The sequence below is a fragment of the Sceloporus occidentalis genome, unplaced genomic scaffold, assembly GCF_023333645.1.
Source record: "Sceloporus occidentalis isolate IW3139 unplaced genomic scaffold, rSceOcc1.0.p SCAF_1, whole genome shotgun sequence".
NCBI lineage: Eukaryota > Metazoa > Chordata > Lepidosauria > Squamata > Phrynosomatidae > Sceloporus > Sceloporus occidentalis.
The window spans coordinates 247,236,472-247,263,672 of NW_028316981.1; the positions used below are offsets into that span (position 1 = coordinate 247,236,472).

The 27,201-nt window shown below is 38.4% G+C and overlaps 1 protein-coding gene across 1 annotated transcript in view; it reads left to right on the plus strand.

Moving 5' to 3' along the window:
* Positions 1–27,201, plus strand: part of FBN2 (fibrillin 2) — a 217,041-nt gene that overhangs the window by 126,369 nt on the left and 63,471 nt on the right. The window contains exons 23-32 of the mRNA XM_089491328.1: positions 1,793–1,918; positions 7,700–7,927; positions 10,701–10,826; positions 16,294–16,422; positions 17,577–17,702; positions 18,857–18,982; positions 19,384–19,506; positions 20,414–20,539; positions 22,615–22,740; positions 23,938–24,060. Coding sequence (XP_089347454.1) covers positions 1,793–1,918; positions 7,700–7,927; positions 10,701–10,826; positions 16,294–16,422; positions 17,577–17,702; positions 18,857–18,982; positions 19,384–19,506; positions 20,414–20,539; positions 22,615–22,740; positions 23,938–24,060 — 1,359 coding nt within the window. The remainder of the gene's footprint in view (positions 1–1,792; positions 1,919–7,699; positions 7,928–10,700; positions 10,827–16,293; positions 16,423–17,576; positions 17,703–18,856; positions 18,983–19,383; positions 19,507–20,413; positions 20,540–22,614; positions 22,741–23,937; positions 24,061–27,201) is intronic.

Below are 27,201 nucleotides of genomic sequence, written 5' to 3' on the forward strand. Positions count from 1 at the left end.
TATTTCCAATTTAAAATTCAAAACACACAAAGCCTCTCCTTTTTCATCCCACTGAGCCTCACCCACTCACACCATCACTTCTGATGAGCTGCAGGTGAATGCCACAGGCCGTTTCTGCCAAAAGGGCAGGTGTTTGGGGAGCAGTTGTGTCATCACCCCTGCACCTCCCTAAATATCTGATGCAGCAGTGTAGAATAGCCTCCAGAACAGGGATGGAAGTGTCACTGGATTTTGCAAAGTGAGCAGGAAATCAATGAAGGTCACCTCCTACCATTCTCTGATTGGAATATTGGGACATAGCTCTGCAAAAACAACTTGTGCCTTGGGTAGAATTCGTAGAGGCATAACCATTGAAATTAAACAGCATTAAATGTAAGTGAGGCCAAGTCTCAATTTGATCATCTTAGGCGGAATACAGAACACCCAAAGCGGGCAGTCTCCCGCTGCCCTAGTTTGTTCCATGGGGAAGCCGCAGCCTCCAGACTGCGCGGCTTCCCCGCGGAGCAAAAAGAACCCTTAAAGATCAGGTTCTTTATGTGGTGCCATTGTGACGCTAAGCATCCACCACGTCAAAATGGCGGCGCCCATGTATACTGGGCACCGCCATTTTGACATACAGATTATGTACTAGGGTTGCGGGGCGTATATAAGCGGCGCCCCAAGGCAATCTTAGCACGTATGCAGGCCGGCACTTTTGCCAGTCTACTGCACCGTAGCTTCCAAGGAGAGCTTTGGTCTGATCTGTTAAAGAACCCATTTGTTTGTCTTCTTGGCTGTCCACAATATCCTAAGTACTCTTGTCCAGCACCACATTTCAAATGAGTTGATTTTTTTTCTGTTTGCTTCCTACACTCTCCAGCTCTTACATCCATAATTGGTAACTGGGAATACAATTGTTGCTTAGCGTGAATTTGTGTATTTCTTCTGTGGTCATTATTTTTGTTTTCTTTCTATTGAAGCATCAGACCTGCCTTTGCACTTTCACCTTTGACCTTCCTTATTAACTGTTATAATTCCTGAATGTCTTCTGCTAATATTATGGTGTCGTCTGAATATCTTAGGTTGTTAATGTTCCTTCTATCTTAACTCCTCCCTTTTCTGATTCTAATTCTGCTTTTCTTATGATGTTTTCATCATATAAGTTAAAACAAGTAGGATGATAGGATGCAGCCTTGCCTGACCCTTTTGCGTATTGGGAACCACTCTGTTTTCACAAATTCTGTTCTGATGGTGGCCTCCTGCCCTTGATACAGATCAGATGTTTGATTGTGTTCCATACCATTTCTAACTTCCCCCATAACTGTAACTAAATTGTTCAACAGTTACAGAAATCTTCCAGTGTTAAAGTAAATCTTAATTGATCTTTTATCTATAGCAGTATATGCTATAATGTGTTTGACATTAAGAAAAAAACAAAATTGTGTTACAAAATTGATTAACAGTTTCTGTTAAAAATTCTTTCATGTATTGTGACAGTACAAAGCCTTCTTAATCTTTTCTGCTTTCCATCTCCGACCTTCGCTTTTTAAAATTTAAATTAAAATATTTTTAAACAGCACTATTCTAGCCTTAATGAAGAGAAAGTTATTAATAGAGGATAATGTGATAAATAAGCATTATACTTAATGACACAGAGCTTTGATTTAATTTATCAAAGCAGCATTATCCTTGTTGAATCAGTTTGGCTATATAAATGAAAATGTAATTTTTGTTACAATTTGTATATACAATTTCATCTGTGCTTATCTTGCTTAAAAAAGAGAGACCATAAAGTTTTCATATTTTATATCAGATGTAAATGAGTGTGAAGTTTTCCCTGGTGTGTGCCCCAATGGACGATGCGTTAATGGCAGAGGATCTTTTCACTGTGAGTGTCCTGATGGGCTGACACTGGATGGAACAGGCCGAGTGTGTTTAGGTGAGTGCTGAGGATGTCTCAGTAGCATAATAAGATGTGTATACTTAATTTATAATCATTTCACAGATTAACCTCATTTTCAGGATACCTGTATCTTGAAGTTTCATTGTGCCTCTCACTTGAATCAATGTCCAATGCTAGAAAGCCAGTTTTGATAACACACAGTCCTACTCAGACTTTCTCATTTTTGTATTTTTAATTGTCAGACAAAATCAGGAAATTAATGCTCCTCCTTGTTTTTTTTTTTTTTAAAAAGTATCAGTATTCACTCAGGAGCAGAAAGAGCAAGAAAAGGCATTTTAAATTTTGCAGATTTGGGGGAAATTTTGAAATAATTGGAGATATTGCCTTGATAATTTATGGAGGTACTTAGAAGAACCAAGTATCTACACTTAAACCCACGTTTAGATTTGTTGAAGACTCTGTCACTGAACAAAATAGCAATAAATGTAATAATTCCTTGCTTAATATCTAGGTTCAAAAACAGAAAAAATAACTCTCAGTGAGTTACAGTATATTGTAAAACATCAACAACTTACTGCAAAATATTTCTATAGAAAAGTACGTAAGGTTTTGAAAGCAAGACATAATAAGTTTAAATAGCTACAGTATCAGCTTTTAGAAAATGTGTAGGTGGATCTTTTTTCATTTATTAGAAAGTAAGTTCTACTTTGGTCAGTGGGAAAAATATCCAAACAAGTGTGCATATTAGTCTTTTAGGACAGAAAAGCTCAGGAGAAGAGTAGATATGTAATATACAAAGGCATGTATCCATTAGATTGGAATGTTATTAACATTTCAGCTGCTTTCATTTTAGGGAGCACATTAAATTTGAAATGGGTATGGAGGGAGGCTAGGGCTGGTTTCTGGCATTGGTGTTTCTTGGTTTGTTTGCAATTGTACTTTCCATCAACTACTTCTACGAATTTCACAATAGATATGTACTTGTTAGATGCCAGTATTTTATAAAGAAGTTGCAAACATATTGAATTCATTTTGAAATGCTATACGTAAAATACAATGAAAATTAGAAACAAAGCTGTGTCTTGTTTCCCTAAACACAACAAAATAAAATGTACAAATTCCTGACCTGCAGCAATGCAAAAAATACACTTGGGGAAGATAATTGTGTGTGTGTGTGTGTGTGTGTGTATTAAAAAGCCAACTGAGTTTCTGTAGAAGTTATTAAAATAGATACTTAGTGAAACTATTCTGCCTTGAGGGGCAGAGGACAAAATCCTCATTGCCATTAAGAATGAGGAATTCTGAATCTGATGCAGCACAAAGTTATTCCATCCAGTTTCTGTATTAGTTTGCAACTTTTAAAAAATATGTAATCGGTAGGAAGGGCAGGATAGAATAGAATCCAGTGAAAATCAGGCAGAGGGTGATCCTCCCTTCCCATGGCATCCTGTAACTGCATTTCAGGCAGCTCCAAGTATTGACTGAAAATTCATATACATTTTTATGTGCATTTTGTGTGCTATACATTTTTGTATGCAATGTGATTGAACATAAACAGTGTTGGCAGCAGTTTCGCTAATATGTGTCATTGTGGAATCATTGGCACAGGCCAAGTAAAATGGCTTCTAACCATTTATTTAGAGCGTGTTTAAAACCAGGTGCAAAGTGAAAGGAAGCTGCTTTCTGGTGCTAACACCTGGTGCAAAAAGAAGCTGGGATACTCTGTTTCAAGGTGGAAAATGTGCATCGTCACATTGGCATATAACCAGCCTGGCATCAGTACACAACCACAGCAAAGCAAAAACATGATAACTAATAATGCAATAGATGTGATTATAACATGCACAAACCAGACAGCCCGATGCCAGGCGTGGACTGAAGGGGAGTGAAGGGACGTGTATGGGGGGCCTCCACGATTGTGCTTTGGTAGTGTATCATTGGGTACACTGATGCACTATACAAGTGGTACATTGCATGTGCATTGTGTGGCCAGTCATGTGGGTGGGCATCCAATGGAATGGCATCTGGGCGAGAAGAGGGAGGTAAATGGAGGTCGCATGTGGTGTGTTTGTGCAGTAGTGCTCATGCATGGTGAACAGCCAACAAGAAAAACCACACAGCATGGCTTGATTCTGTGTGGTACACCCGTGGGTTTTCACCCCTTTTTGTAAGCGGCTGTTGGGACAGCGGGGTTTCGATCCGCTTTCAGAAAACCCAAGATCCAAGCTGCTTTTTGCTGCCCATGTGCTCCTGTGTGTGCCTGGTGTGCACAGTTTCCCTTATTTTAAACATTTTTTGAGTTGAAAATCTTCACTGTAAAATTTGGAGATAAACAAAATCCAAAGTATAATTGCATCCTGATTCAAGAATTAGTTCAGGAACTGTAAAATAAGCAAACCAACTAATTTTCCATGTTGCCTCCATAACAGAGCTCAGTTTTGCTTCCTAAGGAGGTTCTTAGTAATTTTTAAAATAAAAAAATAAAAATAAAAAAATAAAATAAAGAATGGAATAAAATAATGAGTTTACTAATGGACCTTCCTGCTGATTTTATTTATCTTGCTGATTTATTTTTGCTACTGCAGTTTTATATTTGTTACTGCCGTTTAATGTTTATTTAACATGCTGTCTTTTATTTTGTTATTTTTCATTGTTTTTATGTTTTTGGGGGATGAAAAGGCAGGATAACAACATTTCTGAAGCAGTATTCTGCTTCAGAAATGTTGTTATCTGCTCTCCCATCAGGCTTGTAGTGTTTCTGCAGAATAGGGAGAGGAAACCCAAACCTTATAATATGGCATCAGTAAACTTGAGTGTGTTCAATACCAAAACCCTAACTTTAACTAGTTTATCACTCTGATGGTGTCTAAGTTCAGGTAAAATCTGGATTTAGCATCATATTAGGGATATTAGAGATGTGTACTGGTAAGAAATAGTTTTTCTTTCATATTTTTATATCTGATTTTATTTTTATAATTTCTTTCATATGACTTTCATTTGTGTTCAGTTAATATGGGATTAAATAATTCCTTACTTGGAATTCTTCTTTCAGAAATCATTATTTTCGATGGGAGATTTACCCAGTTTTCTGCAGATTGGTCCTTTTAAATTCAAATGAAATGAAAATTTCAAGCTTATGGTTATGAGATCATGCATGCCAACTGTCAAACAGATTGCATAAAATGTAAACATTTGAGATGCATTTTAAAATTGGATAAGATCTAATAAGCTTCACATTATTGTCAGTGACAGGTCATGCTGACTTCTATAACCCTGGAGTTCTGTATCTAAAGGCAAGAAGTTTGCAGTCTTTATAGTACATCCAAAAGCCATATCTTCCAAGTTTCAAAAAGATCAAACAAAGGGTACCATGTCAAAGGGAATGGGGGAAATGTCTTTTGAATGCCTGTAAATGTGAAGTTCTGCTACCTCTTGCCCTTAAAAATATGTACATTGTTCACTTGACTTGCAAACAGTCAGCAACAACAACAGTAGTAATTTCTTGCCCACTTTTCCCCACGGTTCTAGATGGAGAACAACAACAGATTAAGGTGCAATTTAACATAAACATAAAAGAACAAATAAGCCCAGTGCATATTACAGACATATAACAGTCAATCCATAGTTTAAAATTCATAATTTAAAATTCACAATTTAAAAATCATCAGGATAGGCCTGCTGGAAGAGATTGGTATTTAATGATGTTTTAAATTCAGATAGTACAGTATATTCAACTGTTGAATCTCTTCCGGCAGCCTAGGTATAGCTGAAGAAAAAATATTTTGGATGACAGTTGCCAATCTAGCCCTAGCTCAGTGAAGTAAATGTTCCCCAGAGGACCTGTGTGTATGGGCTGGTGCATATGGGAGGAGGCAATCCCATAGGTAACCTGAACCCAAATTTTTAAAGGTTTTTAAAGATAATAACCAACACATTTTACCTTGCCTATAAACTAGCTGGCAGCCAGTGAAGTGATTTTAATATTGGTGTGATAATGAACACTTGTAGAATGGATCAGTAACCAATCTAGCTGCCATGATTTGAATTAATTGCAGTTTCTGAACTTGTTACAGAGGTGGGCAAATGTGCAGCACATTACAGAAATCCAGCTATGAGGTTACCAGCCTGTCCATTACCATGATAGGACTGCAACCTTAATTAAACCAATGCAGTCATTGAACCAACACATAGAGAAGTGAGGAAACCAGCACTCCTCTGATCTCCATTTCCATCATTCTCTTCACATAGAGAATGATGACTCTAAATAGAACTTGTCCTAAGGATAGATCCTCTCCATATGTTTAGTGACCCTGATTATTTTTGGTTTGTAATTGCATGGAGAGTATCCCCACTTGGAGCATTTTCCCGTTCTGACCTATCACTCTCCACATGAAGAGATTGACAAAATTAGGGTGGAGTGATCAGAACGAGCACTCTTTCTTCTTCATGTCTTGCTAGAACACACTTTTATAAGGACTGCATAAGACTTTATTCTGACCAATATAATTGAATTGTTCTTCAAATTGACGTAGACAATGGACAAATTGACATGACCTTAGGATTCAGTGTCCAATCGTAATAAAAAATTGAGGAGTCTAATAGTTTCTCTGGCCATCAGATGTTCAAAATTTTGAAAGATTTAGAGAACAGGAAGTTAAAACAAGACAAAAGGCAGCTAACCGAACTGGATGAAATTGACTTCCTTGCTTCTTCCATGCCATGGAAGTCCACCAGAACCCCACAGGGGATGTTTTAAGGACAAAGTTTGACTGGTGTAGAAGAACACCAGGCAGTTAATGAGAGACTGACATACAAATGAGACAAATGTGTTTCTAGCACACAGTGGAGAACTTCCATATTACATTCAGAGCTGGCCAATGGTCTTCCTCCTGTCCTCTGGTTCAATTGCTGAATCCTTGACACAACCTTTGACAGCTGCAATACCATGCAAACAATTAAAGGGCCAAAACAGACTGGCCCAGACTGAAAGAGCCAGGTGAGCACTGCAGCAACCATTCACTGTGGTCCCACTCTGGCATTTTGCCAATGCAAAAAAAGTGGCAAATTGCAGCTCCTTTTTGCGGCTTCTTTCCACCCTTGCCATGGCTTTTCAGTGTTCCAGTGGCATGGCAGATGTAAATGCCATGCCACCGGAATGCTATGCCGCTGGCCTACATGTGGTCAGCCGTGAGGCTTCTTAGTGGCAGGGGGGCATGAGCTGTCTGATTGTCATACTCATGCGCTGCTGGGAAGCCAGCACTCACTTCACATCTATTTTGGTCCAAAGTCAAGCAAAATAATTCCAAATGGAAATAAATACAAAAGAGAAACCATTCCAACAATTTGGAATTACATAATTCAGATCAAAATTAAATGTATTTATTAAATCCAATTTAAATAAGAATGGAGCTCTTGTATTTATTAGATTTATTTTACTTACTTGAAATAAATATATGCACCTTCTCTATATCTCATATTCTAATAATCTTTTGCAATGTCTTATGTATGCCATCTTTAAATATCAATGGGTGAGTCTGGAAAGTACAAACATTAAGCTGATCTCTGTAGAATTTGGCAGTACATCAAAATAGTGTTGTCTTTGTAAACAGCAGATGTTTAAAACACACTTTTCGAGGGCAGGGTTATAGTACCACTATCATCAGTTTCTGTCACTTGTTTTTATTTCCTTTTTTGGAGATCTGTGTGCCCAAAGCAGAACTTTGGTGGACAGGATAAGCCATTTATTGGTAATATCGATATTTTAAGACTGAGTCTTCTATGCCTGAGTATGTGTTATTATATTTACTAAACATGTAGATATCCGAATGGAACAATGCTACTTGAAGTGGGATGAGGATGAATGTGTTCAACTGGTTCCTGGGAAGTTCCGGATGGATACCTGCTGCTGTGCTGTAGGTGCTGCTTGGGGCTCAGATTGTGAGGAATGTCCTAAACCTGGAATAAAAGAATATGAAGTATTGTGTCCCAGAGGACCAGGCTTTTCAAATCGAGGAGATATTTTAACTGGAAGACCCTTTTATAAAGGTAAAATATAGAACTCAGAATATCAGGTTTAAAAATTGAAACATTAAAAAAATTAATTCAATAATACCGAACATTAGAAACTGGGAAAATGTATCCATTACAGCAAACTTTTATAACTGAAATTGTTTAATGTGTCAGTTTATTATTAATTGATTTGATATTTAAAACTCAAGTGTTGCCTAGGACATGAGATTTGCAGAAGTTGTTATTGTTGATCTTAGGCCCTATACAGTCCGGCACTTTGGGCTGGCATGGGGGTGGAGTCAGGGCGTAGTGTCCTCACGACGCACGCCCTGACTTTGCCTACAGGGTGCCATGATGCTGCGTGTCGCTCCATACAATGTGTGGCGTCACTGTGCTCCTCCAGCACTACGTCCATATGACACAGCACCAAAGAAGCACCACATAGCTGCTTTTTGAGGCTCATGTTCACACCCTAGAAAGACTGGGTCAGGGCCGTGGCATGAGGTTGCTGTGGCCCTGATCTGGCTAGAAAAGGGGTGGCTGGAGGCCGCCCCTTCAGGGCTGGTTAGCTAGGCACATGTTACTATTGCTTCCTTCAAAAGGACTATTTTTTTCCTTTTAAATTTGCTTACCTCCAACCTAGAATTTTCTTCCATGTGGACGAGGAAGCCCATAACATTATTGTTGCCTGCAGATGGTGGAAATCCAAAAAATCTGGGAAAACTGTCCCCACAATAGCATCTCATCTTACAAACTCTTCAATACAGTTTGGGTTCTCAGCAGAATGCCTTTTCAGTTCAGTTGAGTCAGCACATTGGTTTTGTGTCTCCCAGTCCCAATAAATTCAATCTGCAAATATCAGTGATGGAACACGGCAAGGACCCTAAATTCACTCTGTAGCATCTTAAATTTTAAAGACCAGGTGTTCTCTGTATCCCTCTTATCTTAACTGTACAATTAAAATTGGGTGAAGAAAAAAAAGTAGAGGAAGAAGAAAGGGTTAATATAAAGCTGAATGGGAAAACAGGAGGGAAAAAGAAATGGGAAGGGATGAAGAGAGGAAAAAATAGGGGATAGATTTTAGTAGAATTTCTCAATTATCTATATGCATAGCATGAACAATGCAGTGGTTTGTTGATGCTCACACAAATAATATTACGTGTGATTGCATGTTATACAGTATAGACTATAACCTATAGTGGTGGTGAAGTCATTCAAGACAGTCACATTACATCCCACACCACACAGCAAAACATTTTCCTTCCATTACAGGTGCATGGAGGGTACCTGCCTTTCAGGACTAAATGCCAGACATTTTGAAAATGTCCTGGCTAATTGAGGGCTTTGGTGTTCTGCTAAGGCCTGTTACAGACAGCCAAAATAAAGCTGCTTCGAGTCACAGTGGAAGTATGGTGTTTCAATGATGCATGCGTCCTAAGAGTCCAGAAGTCTGGAGCGTGGCTTTGGTGTAGCTTCTGAACTCTTAGGACGCATGCTTCATTGAAACACCATACCTCCACTGTGACTCGAAGCAGCTTTATTTTGGCTGTCTGTAACAGGCCTTAGCGAGCAAATTACTCCCTCCAACCTCATTGTATTACGAGATTTGTCTTACTCTATCTTCTCCAAATTCATTCTTGTTCTGTTCCACAGCCTTAACTCTTCTGCTCCAGACCTGGGTTCACTTTTCTCTCTCCCCTTCCTACTGCTTTACCAAAGAAATCATGCAGATTAGCCTTCCTGATAACAGTGTTGTGTGATGTATTTCCTCCAGTTGTAATATTTTTCTCCTGACACATCAGGTCTTCCTGTTTTGCTGAATGTTGACAGAAGGAAAGGCAAACACCTTAACAAATTCTAATGAATTCCAGTGGCTGAATTAAGGAAAACATTTTCTTTAACTTCAGCAGATATGATCGAATTAACTTGTTTTTTAAAATATACTTCTGGCTCGTAGATCCTTTCTAAACAATAGAGTGTTCTCTGAAAGTATAGAACTTACATTGGCCTCTTGATGTCCGCTGGAGTTCAGTTTCAGGACGCACGTGGATACCAAAATCTGTGGATGCTGGAGTCCCATTGATGGTAATGGCATAGTAAAATCATGTCCCTTATATAAAATGGCAAAATCAAGTTTTGCTTTTTGGAATATATATATATATATATATATATATATATATATATATATATATACACATACACACACACACACACACACACACACACACACACACATACATATATATTAGAATATTTTCAAGCCATGGATGGCTGAATCCATGGCTAAAGAATCCATGCGTATGAAGGGCTGAGTGTATTCATACAAGGTCTAATGTATCTCTTTGCTCTTTCCTGTTAAACAGTCTGGAGAAAAATACATATATGTGTCTCAATAACCTTTACCTAACAATTTATTTCCACAAACTCTTGGTGATTTGATCAAGTGGTTACATATGCTGACCCTTAATATAACTGTTTTCTCTACTTTTCCTCATACCTCTACCATCCACAACAACTGTTGGTGCTGAGTTAAATTTTTAATTATTATGTTTACGTACCTAAGAAAACCTTGTGGAATTTATGGAATTACTATAGGTCAACAGGTGACTTGAAGGAACATTCACACAAATACAATGAATAGTGTGAAGAGCAACTGCAGAAAGGAAATATTTCATGTGTTTACTAGAACAGAGTCCATTGTTGCAGCTCACTAAAATAAAATATTATCTTTGAGTGAGTGCTATTTGTTTGATACATGAGCAATTCAGTTTGCATAAAATTTATAAACATGTCTGTTTTCCCACTACAGATATTAATGAGTGCAAAGTGTTTCCAGGGATGTGCACAAATGGCAAATGCAGAAACACAATTGGAAGCTTCAAATGTCGATGCAACAGTGGATTTGCATTAGATATGGAAGAAAGAAACTGTACAGGTAAGTAAGATGGAACCCTTTAGAAAACCATTGGAAATACCACGAGAGGCTTGACATCCCCATCCATTCCTGTCATCTACTCTTCATGTCTTGACTGATTTTCATGAATTTGGATGCTTGGACTGAGACAAATATATGCACAGAAATACTCACTACTGTTAGTCTGCGAAGGCCTTGCAAGAGTTATTGGAATAAAATCCACATATTCATCAAAAGGCTCCAGTGTATTGCACTGCAGAAATGTATAACAATCCCTTTCCTTTTTAATGAAAAGTAGCCACAAGGGGCTGTTTTTTTGTGAGTTGGAATGGCAGTGGGTGTTTCAAGATGTTTCTCAGTATTTCCCCTACTGCTTTTTTACCTAAATTTAGTTGGTGATGGTTAGGAGAGCAGGGAGTGGGATTTTAGTAGACAGATATCAAGAGTATGAAGGATTAAGTACACATCCACTCTTTGCACTACCCTACTAAAACTAAAAGACTCCTGTGTTTCTTTTTTCATTAAAAATAGTCTAAAACTATTTTACCATCTGCTTAAGACAGTGGTGGGCAAAGAATACCCACAGGGCCATTTTTATGGCCCTTATGGCATGCCGTTTTTTTTTTTTGTTTTGTTTTGTTTTGTTTTTTGCACATAATTTCTTTAAAGTAAAATTGCTACAGAATGCCTCAAATGCATGTTAGGAGGTCCCCTTAGACCTCTATCTGTCAAAAACATTTATTGTGATTTTTTTTAAAAAATTGCCTCAAAATGTCCGGGGGGGGGGTGAGTTCATTAGTTGCATTTCCACCCCCCACCCCCAATCAGCCAAATCAGGCCCAGGGGATGTCTTTTTTTGAAACAGAAGTAGTAATAATAATAATAATAATAATAATTTTTATACTGCTTTTCCAGAAGATCAAAGTGGTGTACACAAAGTAGAAGTGAACCTCTTTGAAAGTGACCAACTGTGTCTCAGGCTGCAGCTGCACTTCAGAAATAATCCAGTTTGACACGATTTTAAATGCCATGGCTCAATGCTTTGGAATTTTGGGAATTGTAGTTTTTTTGGTACATTTAGCCTTTGCTATTGAAGAGAAGTGCCATAACAAATTACAATTCCCCTAATTCCATATTATTGAGCATGGCAGTTAAAGTGATGTCAAAATGGATTATTTCTGCAGTGCAGATGCAACCTCAGTCTTGGGCCTCAAAACTGGACCTAGGCAAAACTGTGATATTCCAGATGTTCCGTCATTACCTTGTACTTTTAAACATACAATGTAGCACTCTCTTTTTAATAACAAGATGTAAGTAGAAAATAAATGTTTGAATATATGAAATATTGAATATTGGCAATATTAGCATTCTTGGAATGCATATTTAAAATAAGAGAATTGCCTACTTATACCAAAGTATTCCAGATTTTGAACATACTGGAATATATTAACATAGGCACTAGAAAAGTTGGGTTATCTAAATCACCATATTACCCAGTTAGATCAAACAGATTCAAACCTATCAAAATAAACTGATGTCTGGCATTGCTTTGAAAACAAAATGCACTCTTAAGTACTAGAGAAAATCTGACATTGGACTTCAGTTTGAGACTTTCTACAGCTATGATGAATGAATATGTGCACTATGGGTGGCTGCACATTAAACGTGAAAAGTTTGTTCTGGAACTGTAAAAATTCAATTTGTTGGCATAATGAAAATGTGGGTGGTAAGGCATGTGAATCAAGGTTTTTCTGGATGTTAATATTGCTATAGCTGGTGATTTCTTTGTTTTTACAATGATTGCATTGATGGGAAATGGACTTGCTCAGCTTAACTTCCAAGCTTAAAGCAATTTTTAAACCTGGGAAAGAAAATAATGTATTAACCCAAAGTCTTTTTCCTCCCTGGTGTCAAGATACCTTGCTTTACCTCTGGGACAGCACTACATTTTGACTGGAAGAGAGGGTTAATCTTCTGTTTGAGGGGAGAACTCCTAGCCCTTCTAGATCAGCTTAGATTTTTGTGCAAGGAGCAGGATTTTTATAGACCTCTATCTTTAGGAAATATTTTTCTTATTTTTTAAAGCTTTTCAAAATTGTACTTATAATCCCAGACTTGCTCTTGCCACAATAACGTTATTTTAAATACATGAAAACATACCAGTAGGGTTTGGAGTTGTAGACACATGGAGGAAGCTTTGAGGTTTCCTTCTTTTGTTTGCTCTGGCACAGAACAGTGCACAAGTTGGTGGCTGAGGTACCTAAGAAATCTTAAAGCAGTCCACTGGGATCATTTCAGCCAGGCCTACCCACCAGACAGGACACTACATCTGAAACCCTTTCAGAGATACAGCTTGGCTTCTTTGCTTGACCTTTTCTCTTCTGCAGTCAGGAAGGAACTTAGGACATATCACATGGGCTTCAGTCCTGCCTTGCTCTTGCCACAATAGCGTTATTTTAAATGCATGAAAACATACCAGTTTTTGAACTTTTAATACTGCAGTTCTCTTCAATAGTGCAATGGGACTTGTTACACCATTGAGAGTCCCTACATGCTCCCTTCCTCATTCCCCTTAACCCTCACTTCATGCATTCCCTGCCTCTGCCCCCTCCCTCCATCCAAAGAAGGAATGATTGCCTCCTCACAAGGAAGTAGCCATTCCTTCTTTGGCAGGCTAGGCAAAGAGATGCCTGTTTCTACCCCCTCCATCCATCCAAAGAAGTAATGCCTCCTTGCAAGGAAGCAGCCATTCCTTCTTTCGCAGGCTGGGGTGTGTGTGCAGCAATAAAAAGCCTGCTCTGAAATAGGTAAGGGGGAGAGGAGGAGGAGGAGGAGGGAGAAGGGACACTGCTCAATACCAGAACAGCTGTGCAAGGAAGTTACTGCCCATGTGGAGAAATGATATAACATCGTGTATGGGACCTTACTGATGGGTGTTTACCATCAATATAAAGGGACACTGTAACAACGAAGTAGCTACAAAATAGCTATAGCCACGTGTGATAAGTATTGTCAGATGTGCTATTCTCTAGCTCTAATAGCAGTTTTAAAAGCTTGTGCTGTAATCCCCCATATGAACTCCTAGCTGAAGATTGTTGGTGCTTCTTCCCCACCTCCTTGGCTAGAAAAAGGTGGATCCACTGCCAGGTTAATGTTTCTGAAATGTCACTTTTCTCACCTTTGCATCTGGGGAAGAGAAGTATTAGTAACCAATGGTTTTACATTCAGTTCTGGGCACCTCATTGTAAAGAAGGATATAGACAAGCTGGAGCAAGTTCAGAGAAGAGCAACAATGATGATAGGGGGTATGGAGAACTAAGCATATGAGGAAAGATTGAAGGAGATTGGCATGTTTAGCTTGGTGAAGAGAAAACTGAGGGTTGACATGATTGTACGGTGGGCCCTCCCCATATGTGGAGGCTCCGTTAAGAACATGCATGTGTTCAAACCGCTTTTGTTTTAATAGCGGAGCATTCCCGCATTCAGTGCAGTGTGTGCACCATGGGCATGTGCGCCATTTTATTTCCAGCGGCTTAACCTTCTATATTAGGTTAAAGCCGCATACAGTGTGCACGTGTGTGGCGCGTGTGCGCTGTACTCTTTAAACACCTCTAAGCCTGTCACAGAAGAATGGAGGCAAGCCTGTTCTCTGTTGCCCCAGAGGGTAGGACCAGTTCTTGTATTGTAATTGCTGCTGCTGCTTCTGTGTGTCTTCAAGTCATTTCTGACTTATGGTAACCCTATTACAGAATTTTCTTGTCAGAATTTGTTTAGGGGGGTTGCCATTGCCTTTCTCTGAGGCTGAGAGAGTGTGACTTGCCCAAAGTCACCTAGAAAATTCCTATGGCTCAGCGGGGATTGCAGCCCTGGTCTCTCAGTGTCTTGCTCCAACACTGAAACCACTATACCATGCTGACTCTCTCACATTAGAGCAGTCTAATGGTTTTGAATTTACAGGAGAGTATATTTCAATTGAATGCTAGAAGGAACTTCTTGACACTAAGAGCAGTTTGGTAATGGAACAGATTACATAGAGAAGTGGTGGGGTCTCTTTCTCCTTCTCAAAAAGAGGTGGGCAGGTAGCCTCTGGTGATGCTTTAGTTGGATATCTTGCATTGAGCAGGGGTTTGGACTCAAGGATCCATGAGGCCCCAACTCTATGAATCTATGATTCTGTGATTTTCTCTGTGAGCAAAGATTTTCTGTTATTTGTTTGTTTATTTATTTATTTATTTTATTCACTTCATTTATATGCTGTCTTTCTGCCAGCCAATCCCTGGCCAATCAGTTGCTCTCAAATATATAAGAAGAAACTGGCCCTCAGGTGCAGTTCATGTCAATGCTGGACACTGCCTATTAGCCAAGACCATTTTGGTAACAAGATCTGATTAGATCTGATTAGTATCTGATTAGATTAGTGTGAGTACTCTAGGGGGGAAACCATGAAAAAGGAAGATAACAGGGTACAAACCTATGTATTAGTCACTTCACAATCACGCCAGATGCAAATCCAGATAACACTATTGTACTTTCATCTACCTCTGTTTCTAGTTCCACCACAGTGTGCTGGTTCTGGTAGGACAGCAACTTGGGAAACTGAGGTCAGCTTTTCTACCAGGAGGCAGCATTTTTGTTGGGCAAAATACTTTGTATGGAATGTGATGTGGTGCTGGCAGAGAAGGGGGCAGTACAGACCACCCCAAAGGGTGACCTGCAGCCGATCCTTTTCATGCTGGGTTGGGGTCAGGGCAGCCTCACCGGCAGCCTTGTGGTCCCAATCTGGCGTTTTTCTGGGACACGGAGAAGCTGCAAAATGCCGTTTCTCTGTGGCCCAGAAAAGGGGTGTCCTTGGGGCTTCATGCCCCCAGACACCCCAGTTCTATTGCCGCGGGAACGATCCACTCCTAAAAGGAGCTCTATTTTGGAGCTCCTTGTGGCGATGCCGCCAGGCCCCCATAAGCTGCCTGGGGTGGGGCAGAGATGTCACGCATGCGCCGCGCTGTTTGGATGCAGCACACGCATGACATCGATGTGCACCATGTATGGACGGTACCACATAAAGATGGTGCTGTCCATACATATTAGGGTTGCAGAGTGTGCGGTTGCCATGCGCTCTGCAACCCTAATTTTGGTGCTTACATGGCACTTATGGCCCATGTGTACCCGGCCAAGGATTCAGTAAATCCTACTAGTGAAAGTGAGAGTTTTTATAGCGAAACTGGCCTTGGGACATTATCACTATCAACAGTGGGAGAAACTGCTAGTTATAACAATGCATATCTCTTGAACATCTCAGTATCAGTCTCTAGTTTCAAACTTCAGCATCCTTTTTGCCAGGTTCAATGATTCTAGGATTTCCTCAGACGTCTGCATTTCAACTGTTTTATTATTGCCTCTTCTTTACATACTGTTAAATGAATGACTAATTTATTTGATTTTTTCATGTTGTGACAATCAGACTTTTTTATCTCTTTGATTTTGAAACTAGATATTGATGAGTGCCATATCTCACCTGACCTCTGTGGAAGTGGTACCTGTGTCAACACTCCTGGTAGCTTTGAATGTGAATGTTTTGAGGGCTATGAAAGTGGATTTATGATGATGAAAAACTGCATGGGTAAGTGAAAAAGGTATTAGTGCAGATGGGTGTACAACTCTGTGTGTGTGTGTGTGTGTGTGTGTTTAGAGTTTATAAATCATATTTCATAATCCTATGTCCATTGTCATGTATTTTAATCCCAGTCAGCGATCATGTATATGAATTTGAATAAATCAGTTTTCCCTTCCTATAACTGAGCAGAAAGTTTACTGTTATGAGAATAGTGGTATCTGTCACTGGACACAGAAGTTTATCGCATGGGGGTTAAACCGCTCCCCAGCGCGTTCTAACGGGGGCGAGCGGGGGCACGCACGGAACGCGATGGGCTCCGGATGGGGCCCAAAACGCGACTTTATCGCACGGGGGGACGCCGCCGCCGCGCGTTCCCATCGCATCCCAATTTGGTTTCAGAGGGCGCCATTTCTGGGGATGCTTTGAAACAGTTCCCAGAAATGGTGCCCTCTGGAACCAAATTGGGACGCGATGGGAACGCGTGGTGTCGGCGTCCCCCCGTGCGATAAAGTCGCGTTTTGGGCCCCATCTGGTGCCCATCGCGTTCCGTGCGCGCCCCCGCTCGCCCCTGTTAGAACGCGCTGGGGAGCGGTTTAACCCCCATGCGATAAACTCTAATAACTAGATATAACATTGCACACATATTTTCAGATAAGGAACAGTTAGTTAATGTAAACTATGCCCAAACTAGAGCATATAATCAATCTAACTATATATTATTGCAGTCTACAGATCAGAAATAACAACAGTGTGCAAAAAAAAAATCATTTTTGTCAGTATTGTAGTAATAACAGTAACAAAAGGTAATGTACTGTCAAGGAGATGTATGAGGCTCTTTGTGTCTGTTTTGCTTATGTAATGGTGTGACAGAAAGTCCAAATATATGTTAGAGCATGTGTAAAAGACATTGCAAAACAAAGATTTTTTACTTGTATTTGGTTTGTAGACATTAATTTTTTTAAAGAAATCAATTACATTATGATTTTGTTTCTTGTTGAAGAACAATAATACAGTTTTATGTTTTATTTATTATGAAAACTGAAAGAGCAGATTCAGTCATAGGTTCCTAATTACTTTCAAATGTTGACAATATTATACTTCATCATACTTTTTCTCAAATTGTCCCTTTGAAAAAATGCTTCTCCGTATCTTCTTTTCAGACATAGATGAATGTGAACGTAACCCTCTTCTCTGCAGAGGTGGCAAGTGTGTAAATACAGAAGGAAGCTTTCAGTGTGACTGTCCTCTAGGGCATGAATTGTCTCCATCACGTGAAGATTGTGTGGGTAAGTTTCAGGTGCCTAAGAATTTTATGTGCTCGCTGTTAAAATCGTAGCTAATATTTGTAATAATGTGGCTCAAAATAGAAATTTGTCTAGTTCATAATGCCTGAATGCATTGCAAATCAAGTATAATTTTACCCAGAAGTTTCTAGGATTTAAATATGTGACATTCCACATATGTGCAGTCAGAGATCAGTCAGGCTAGCTAGGCTGCCCTGAAGGGGCTTGTGCAGAAGTTTTAATATTAAGTGTTATGCTCGATGAAGGCTCATTGGTTTCCACAAATTAGCAGGATTATCCACCCAAACAACCTTTTTTTAAAGTGTGTGTGTCCGGGGGGGGGGGGGGGGGCAAGCTTTGGATGCTGTATCAGACAGATTATACAAAAGCACCCAAAAACTACTTTTGAAGGCTGTAGTGTACTGCACAGTTACTAAGCAACACTGGGGAAGTTCCCCAACTTTGGCAGACTCCCTTTATTTGTCACCAGTAAGACTTCCCATTAGTTTATGTGACTGTGGTCAAAGCCTGGGGTATGTCAGTTACCAGTGGAAAAGGGAATGGTTTGTTCGTTTAAAAATGAAATTTTGGAGGGTAGATCAAAACACCACAAGATAAGAGATAATTATTTAAAAACAAGAAAGCTGCTGAGAAAGCTTGTAAATACCATGTTGTTCTCAAATTGAGCTAGGGTGTACTCATATAGGTTGTGTATGTGTTTAATTCCTCCAAATTGAAATCTGTCATCGACACAATCCTGTTGCACTCCTTTTGGAATTAAAGATGATCACCTGTACAAAATAGGGCTCTTATGACATTTGCTCTGATATTCTGGAATACTCTCCTCAGATTTGCTTCTCCCTTGTGACCTTAAGACTGGTTCTTGCATTGCAGAAATTGTGTGATGGTTGCTTTTGTGTGTGTGTGGTTGGAGTATTACAATCTGATAACATTAAGACTGTGCAATCACTTGGTAGGGACAACCATGCCACCTGCAAAAAGTAAGAACTAACCCTTATCAAAGTGTTACTTTGACACATGGAAACATTCATGTGTCTTCATATCAGAACACATTTTCATGGAAATTCTGTCTTCCAGTGCTACATTCTGATGTTCACAGAAGTTGTTAGATTAACTAAGCTATTCTTGTTTTTCAGATATTAATGAATGTTCTCTTAGTGATAATCTGTGTAGAAATGGGAAGTGTGTGAACATGATTGGAATGTATCAGTGCTCTTGTAATCCTGGGTACCAAGCCACTCCAGACAGACAAGGCTGTATTGGTAAGTATTGGACAAATTAATATCCATATTTTAAAGATGTTTAAAAATAATTCCAATTTATTTATTTTCCAAATGTTAAGTTTATAACAGTAAGTGAATAAAAATCAGTTGGATATCTTTCAAGGGCCATCCAGTTATAAACAGTTGAAGACCTCAACTCTTAAAATCCAGCTACTTCTTTTTATAGATAGCTTTGTTTTCATTGCATTTCATTTTGTTTTCTCATTCTCATTTTGCTTTATTTTCCTTTGATTAGATGCTACTAAAATCAGTTAATTCCTAAAAGTGTAATGTAGATGGAAAAACACGAATCTGTCAAATATATCTTATTAAAGAAAATATTAATCTGCTTTTACAAGTTACCAAAGATACCTTATAGTTTGTCTAAAATATTCTCTTAGATATTGATGAATGCATGATTATGAATGGAGGCTGTGACACCCATTGCGCTAATTCAGAAGGAAGCTATGAATGCAGTTGCAGTGATGGATATGCTCTGATGCCAGATATGAGGACTTGTGCAGGTAAGACAGTAAAGGCCAAAAGCTCACAAGGCATTCACAAGCAGTAGATATAGGATGCTTACACAATACCACACAAATCTCTTTTTTGTTGGCCCATTCACAAGCTCAGTGGCGGCCTGGATCAGGACTGGATGCATGCAGTTGCTGTGGTCCCACAGCAATCAGGGCAGGAGTGACCTCTGGCTGCTCCTTTTGCCCCGTCTGCTTGAGGCCTATGGAACCTCATTTAAAAACAAATCCCCCTGATGTTCATTTATAAAGAATAGCTACTGTATTTCCCAGTGTTCATAAATATTCCTAAATTACCATTTGAATGTTATTTCATATATTTTGTGTCTATCTTACCACAAATTCTTTTACCATTTCTCTTTCAGGTTGGAATATTTGTTAAAACTCTAGATAAGTGTTTTTCTACTTATTATGACCTGTTCACATTCCATAAGTTCCCTTAGAAAACTGGCTTTAAATAACCTAAATGAGAAGGCTGCAGTTTCCCACTTTTTAAAAAATTACATCATATTAGACTTTTATCATTAGTAAATGGTAGGTCCTTATGGCAAGGATCAAATTGTGTTTTTCCACTGACAGAATGGCTTTCACCAGCAGAACTGGGAGAATTATTTCTCACCCTGCAGTCCTCCCTATAGGATAGATCTTCAGGTAGCACACAGGGCTGCAAGTGGGATGAAGAAGGCAAAAACTTCCTGTCAGCTGATGCCAACGGTCGTTTATCTTGAGTTACCATTTTTAATTTCAAAAGAGAACTGATTTTTGAATTGACAGTTACAATATGTACTTAATTATTTTACCTTGGAATTTTTTTTTAAAAAAATCAGTCTATTAGGCAAGTGATACAGTTTGCAAAGTATTAATACTCATAGAGTTGATATTCCTAATTTTCCTTCAGACATTGATGAATGTGAAAACAACCCAGATATCTGTGATGGTGGGCAGTGCACTAATATCCCAGGAGAATATCGCTGCCTTTGTTATGATGGATTCATGGCTTCTATGGACATGAAAATATGCATTGGTAAGTCATGCAGATGGTGATTGCAGAAGCTGCATTTATATGTACATATATTCTAAATATATGGTTATGTGTGATTTCTTTTACAAGAACTTACTTCCTGAGGAAAGTGTATAAAATATATTGGTCTATCTTTTCTTAGTGTGAACAACACTCCAAGTGTATCAAAATGATGTTTTTATTGTGCAGTCATCCTGCTTTTTGCATTGAATTTTATATGGAAACTTCTAACAGTCACTCCTAGAACCTTGCCCACTTACCTTCCCTATAAAAACTGGCCAGCTGCTGATGTAGAATTCTCTAGGCCAGGGCCTATTAGATCCAGGAAGGCATTATTTAAAAACTGAAAATGACTTCCAATTGCTTCTAGTTTTGCAAACTTCAAAATAGTTTTGTTCCACATGTTTCCTGAAATGGGCTTTGTGGTCCAAAAGTGCCCTGAATTGACCAATGATACATTCTATAACCATCTGTAGGTTACAGCTGATCAATTTAGGGCCAAAAATTGGTGTTTGTATGTGTGCCAATATGGCCTGCAAGCCTCATTTTACTCACTCCTGGAGTGCATACTGTCATCCTACATTTGTAATCCTCTTTTGGTTTCTAACTGTTTTCCCTATCACTTTTTTAAAGTGTGGAAGCTTATTAATGCAGAAAGATGAAATAGTTGCAGCGTTCTTTGATTTGATAATAAGTACCATCTGCCTGGAAGCACCATAGGGGTTAAAATAAAAGTAAATTAAATCAATAGATTGGTAGATTGCTATGGACTTTCCTTTGAATGACCTGGAAATATATTTATATATTTTTCCCCATATTCTAAACAAAAGGTATCATTAAGAGGCAGTCATCAAAATGAATACCCACTCCCTCACCAATCTACTCACCCCATAAAAAACTCTCTCAAGCCTTATTATCACTTTTTTCTCACAGAAGAACAGGCAAAAATAATTATAGTAATATCAGAGAAAAAAAAGAGGAAAGATTTTTTCATCCTCCTCCTTCTGGTCATTCTCATATTCTGAACAGCACATCAGTACTTAAAGGACAGGGCAGCTGAGAAACAGAAGCTTCTCAAGAGCTGTTAACATTGTAGTAATCCCTGAAGATTTCACTTCCATAAACCATCACTATATTGTTCTTGGTTTGCCATGGAGCTCTTCAAGACAGCAGAAGGGGAAAACTACATGTTCTGTTTTTCTCATCATATTTCCCATTCCTCACCTGAAGATAAAATAAAAGGGCAGGTTTGCTGTGGGGATTAGCAAGGTTAGGAGGGGAGGGAATATGAATTTAAATCTTGTCTGTCCTGGATATTGATCTTAGCTGGAAGAGGGTTTGGAAGTTCATACATATTTGACTGTTCTTTAAGTTCCCTTTTATGAACCTAAGAAGCTCTTTTCTGAATTGTATAATTCTGAGACATCGCTAGTTAAATACTTACATGAGTTCAGATCTGTATACTTAACATGGAAATAAATGGTGGTAAAACCCATTGAACACAATGAATCTAACTGCTCTGTAAATATTTGAATGTTGGGTCCAGCATAAGCCTCCCACCAACAGCAGACGTTTGATTGGAATTTTTCTCCTGGCTGAATAGGGCTGATCAGATTTTGCTGATCAGTAGGCCTACCTAACCCCCAAAAATCTTCTTCAGAGGATTACCAGACCCTGGGAACACAGGTAGTGGTGGGCTGGTGGCAATGGGGGCAACAGTGGGGGCTCCAGGAGGTCAGAGAACAGGCAAAGAATAATCTCCCTATATTTCTTATAGAAAAATAGTGAAAATAGATTTAGTTTGTCAAATATTGTAGAAATTGTAGCAATAATCAAGTGTTATTTTTCATTAATGATTTTATACTGTAAATGTATAACCTATTGCTGCACTGTTCAGTCTCCATTTTCCTATTGTTTCACATTGTAATGCTTCATTGGTCTTAATTATAAAATATAGATAATCTACCAGTTTTTTAAATGATTCTCATGTTAATTTTATTAAACATTCATTCTGAATTATTAGAATCCTTCAGTAAAACTAAATTGGATGTTATTAACGGAGATGTATGAATTTACAGATGTGAACGAATGTGACCTGAATTCAAACATATGCATGTTTGGAGAGTGTGAGAACACCAAGGGGTCCTTTATTTGCCATTGCCAACTCGGCTATTCTGTTAAGAAAGGAACCACAGGATGTACAGGTATAGTGTTTCTTTCTTTAACATTGTGGACCATATATGCCAGAATCTTGAAATGCCTTACAACTTCCTAAGTGGTCTTGTGTTTGTGGGAATTAGAATTGCACAGTTGCATAATATTTGTATCTAGCAGAGGACTGCTGTTATGTTGCTATCTAAAAGAACTGGCAGTCGTCCATGCACATCACTGTCTTGTGCAAGTCACTGCTTTGTGCAGTGATGTGCACTGCCGGTGTCCTGTTATGCATCTTTGCAATTCAGTAAAGGGGTTTTTTTCCACACTTCTGCTAAGTAGCTAGGCATGCATAAAGTTACATAACATAATAGGTCGTATAGGATTCTGTTAGGTTTTTTTCCTCATCATTATAGGTTCATGTTGCCATGTAGCAACTCCACTGTGTACACAAGAGCCTTTATTCAGCTAGGTAAACTGTTGGTCATCTGTGATTAATAAACATGCATAGTAAATACTATACTAAATCCATTTGCAGTACATGTCTTTGCACATTGTTGAATGTTTGGGATCAGTTCTGAAGAGCAAAGTAAACTCAGAGTGGATGTGTAGAGTTACATTCAGATTTAGTGTGCTCCCTGTTTGAATATTTACTTGTCAGTACAGTAACTGATACAATGTAACTCATTTTAGCATTTCTCTCATGAGACTCCACATGTCCCACTGAAGCTTATGGATAGCAGCATTATTATTAAAGTCTATATGGCTGAAATCCTATATGCACTTACATGAGAGTAAACCCACTAATTACAGTGGTATTAGCAGGCATAGGATTGCACATGAGTATTAAATGGCAAAATTAAGACTTGCCCATTACAATTTTGAATACTTTAGTGATTCAACATTGTAAATTATCATTATTCACCCTAGTCCCGAACTGATTTATATGAAAACAATGCCTATTGATACATTTGCATGTGGTCATCTATATTCACATCTTTAATAGCTTTCAGGAATTATTTGAAATAAATAAGCCAATTTTCAATAATTAATCATAGATTATTCCTAAAATTGTTATACTGTAAATAATATAGCAATTTAAAAAAATCATAGTTTATTATTATAAAATGAAAGTAGTGTGCAATCATACTATTTGAGGTATATTTGAGGTCTTATAGTATCATTAGGCCAAGTGAGTCATATGATATCAGTATTTTGAATTTCGTTTGCAAATTCTGTTTCCTTAGATGTGGATGAATGTGAGATTGGGGCCCACAATTGTGACTTACATGCCTCATGTGTCAATGTCCCAGGAAGTTTCAGGTGTAGCTGTAAAGAAGGATGGATTGGAAATGGAATTAAGTGTATTGGTGAGTATAAATCAACTAAGACTGTTGTTTAGCTTACATAATCGTATACATAGATTATTTAGTTATATCTGGGAGCATATTGTAGACTGATTGGTATGAGGACAGATAATGAAACTATGGATGGACATGCTTTTCCTGGGGAAGAAGGCATTCTCAATTGCTCATGATACTTCTGCTGTTCAGTTAAGAAATGGGGACAGAATGCTGATTCACTCTTCTGTGGAACAGAAGTCCCCTACCTCATGCCTTCTGTCAAATGACCAGAAAACAAGACTTTCATAGATGTACCTTCTTAATTTTAAATCGGTTTACCATAACAATTTCATCTTCCTTTCCTCCCCAGTATGTTCAGCAATTCACTTTTGCTGTGGGTCTTTTTCTCTTGCTTTGTTCCCTTTGTGCTTTTCCTGCATGCTGAACTAGATCATGCATTTCTGTAAATATTATACATCTAGTGAGTTCAGCCTACAGAGGTCAGTATATCACATCAGAATCTTGTGAGGCTGCCTTCTTCTGATGTTGCTTTTTCTCTAAGCTAGGTTGGTAGAGATAGGCACGAAAGCAGCCACTATGATGATCTATTGACCCCGAAGTTCCTTTGCCTCTGGTCTGGGCCAATAATCATGGAAGTGACTGGAGTTTGGCTCAACCTGCCGACGTTGGAATGCATCTTCTGCCTCTCCCTCATTCCTGGCAGACAGTTTCATCAGATAAACAAGCAAGTGCTTAGACAAAAACCAAAGCAGACAACCCATCTGAAGCATGTGTGAAGTGATTAAAAGGAAGAAGTAAGACATGTCTGTTATCTGAGGATTGAAGATGGGGAAATCTGTGGAAATGCCCACTTGCCATTCCTGTTTACTAAGAACCCATAGAAAGCTATGCAGTTTTACTAGAAATCTGTCCAGTGGCAATAACCACAGTTTTAGGCAAGATACGTGAAAATGGAGTACTACCAAAAATATTTCTGTTCCTCCAGACCTCAAGAGAGGCGATGTCCACTATATAAACTATACACTGGGTCTGAAATGTCTCTGTAGAGCTAGCTAAGTGCTGAAAGGTGGCATAGTTGATACCTACACAAAACTCCATCTCTGAATAGCTTTGATAAGGGAATTAGAAAGGTTCATCTTCAAATTCAAATTCTTTTAATAAGGCCATCTAGCCATGCTATAGACAGGATATCTGTCATTTGGATAATGAGATCTACTACTGTACCTTCAGCTAAATAGCAGATGTGCTGGTGTCCAGTTTGTTTTCTACCATCCACATTTGAGTAGAGTATAAGGACTATGAATATAAAGAATATGCACAGATTCATTGATTCTCAGTGAAATTGGTGTTTTTTTAAAAATTGAAATTATACCAATACAACTTTACATACAATTCTAACATTCAATTCTGATAAATCTAAACAGAGATTTCATGATAGACAAATTTCATGACAGACAAATGTAATTAATCTTGTTGAAATTTGTCTTCTACCCTTAATTATTTGTTTTTATATTAACTCTTTCTTTTTCTCATCTTCATTCTATCTTTCTTTCACTCTATCATCCATTCCTCTATCATTTTAGACTTCCTATCTTCAGTCCCTTTAGGTGAACTTATCTTCTGTTAAATTGTCTTGTCTTGATTTGTCTCTATAATGATACCATTATATACCCATCCCCCACCAATTATTGAGTATCTCGATCCAATAATGCTTATTGTATTACTAAATTCTTGGTTTTCTTGTAGTGTTGGGTTCAGTTTTCACTTCCTGTTGATAACCTTATTTGTGTTGATTTTCCTTGCTTAGTGTGGGAATCAGGTAATTTATTTCCCACAATTTAGCTGCTTCTTTCCATTCCTCTTCATACTTCTGTAAGGATTGTTGTTTAGCTGACTCTTATCCATTGTTGATAATTCCATTAGTTTAATAATCCATTCGTCAGTGGTCAGAGTCCTTTATTCTTTCCAATATCTGGCTTATATTAGGTGAGCTGCTGTCACTATATACAGGAGAAGTTTCCCATATTTCTTTTCTGATTGCTCACTTATTTCTGTTAACATAATCAGTAGGAAAAGTTTGGGTAACAAGCTTATGTTAATGTTCAAAGTTGTGGCTTTTCCCCCTTGAATTCCTTTCCAGAATGTCTTTGATTTAGGGCCTTGCCACCACATGTGGAAGCTTTTTACATTTCCATCATGTGTCTTGTCGGTCTTTTTTAAATTTGGCTATCTTGTAGGATGTCAAGTACCACCTGTAAAAAAGCTTGTAGAAGTTTTCCTTTAAATCATTATACTTCGTAAATTTTAAGTTTTCCTTCCAAACCTTTTCCCACTGCTCCAGTGGGATCACTTCACCTATATTTTGGGCCCACAAGATCATGTTGGTTTTTACTGTTTCTTTTTCTGTTTCTATTTCCATTAATAATTTGTAAAATTTTGATATCATGTTTTTATTGTCTGAGTCGAGTTTGTCTAGTTTGGCCTCAGTGGGCCTGAACAGACAGGCCAAAATAAAGCTGCTTCGGGTCACTTTGGAGTTATGCTGTTTAAATGACACACACATCTTAAGAGGCCAGAAGCTGCGCCAAAGCTGTGCTCCAGTCCTTAAGACTGGAGCATGGTTTTGGCACGGCTTCCAGACTCTTAGGATGCATGCAGCATTTAAACAGCATACCTCCAAAGTGACCCAAAGCAGCTTTATTTTGGCCTATCTGTTTGGGCCCAGTGCTCTCTATTCCTAAATTTTTGTCTTTTTTGCAAATTTGTGTTATTTAGTAATAAAGATACCAATGACAACTTATACCTTCTGCCGCTAGTTCGTCTCTTGATTTTAGATTGATATTAGCCTTTTCTCTTTTTCAGAGGTTCCTTATAAGTTATCCAATTTCCTTTATGCAGATGTTCTTTTTTACAAAAGGCCTCAAGAGGTGAGGTCAGGGTTTTTGGAATTAAATGCTTTTTGTATCTAAACCAAATTCTTATCAAAGATTTCCTTGTATAATGGTTTTTAAATACCTTCTTGGCACTCAACCTGTTATGCCAACCAAAGTATATGTCCACTCCTTCTAATTTTAACGATTGTTTATTTTTCAGCACTATCCAATCCCTTACCCACATTAGTACACAGGCATGATAGTATATTTTCAG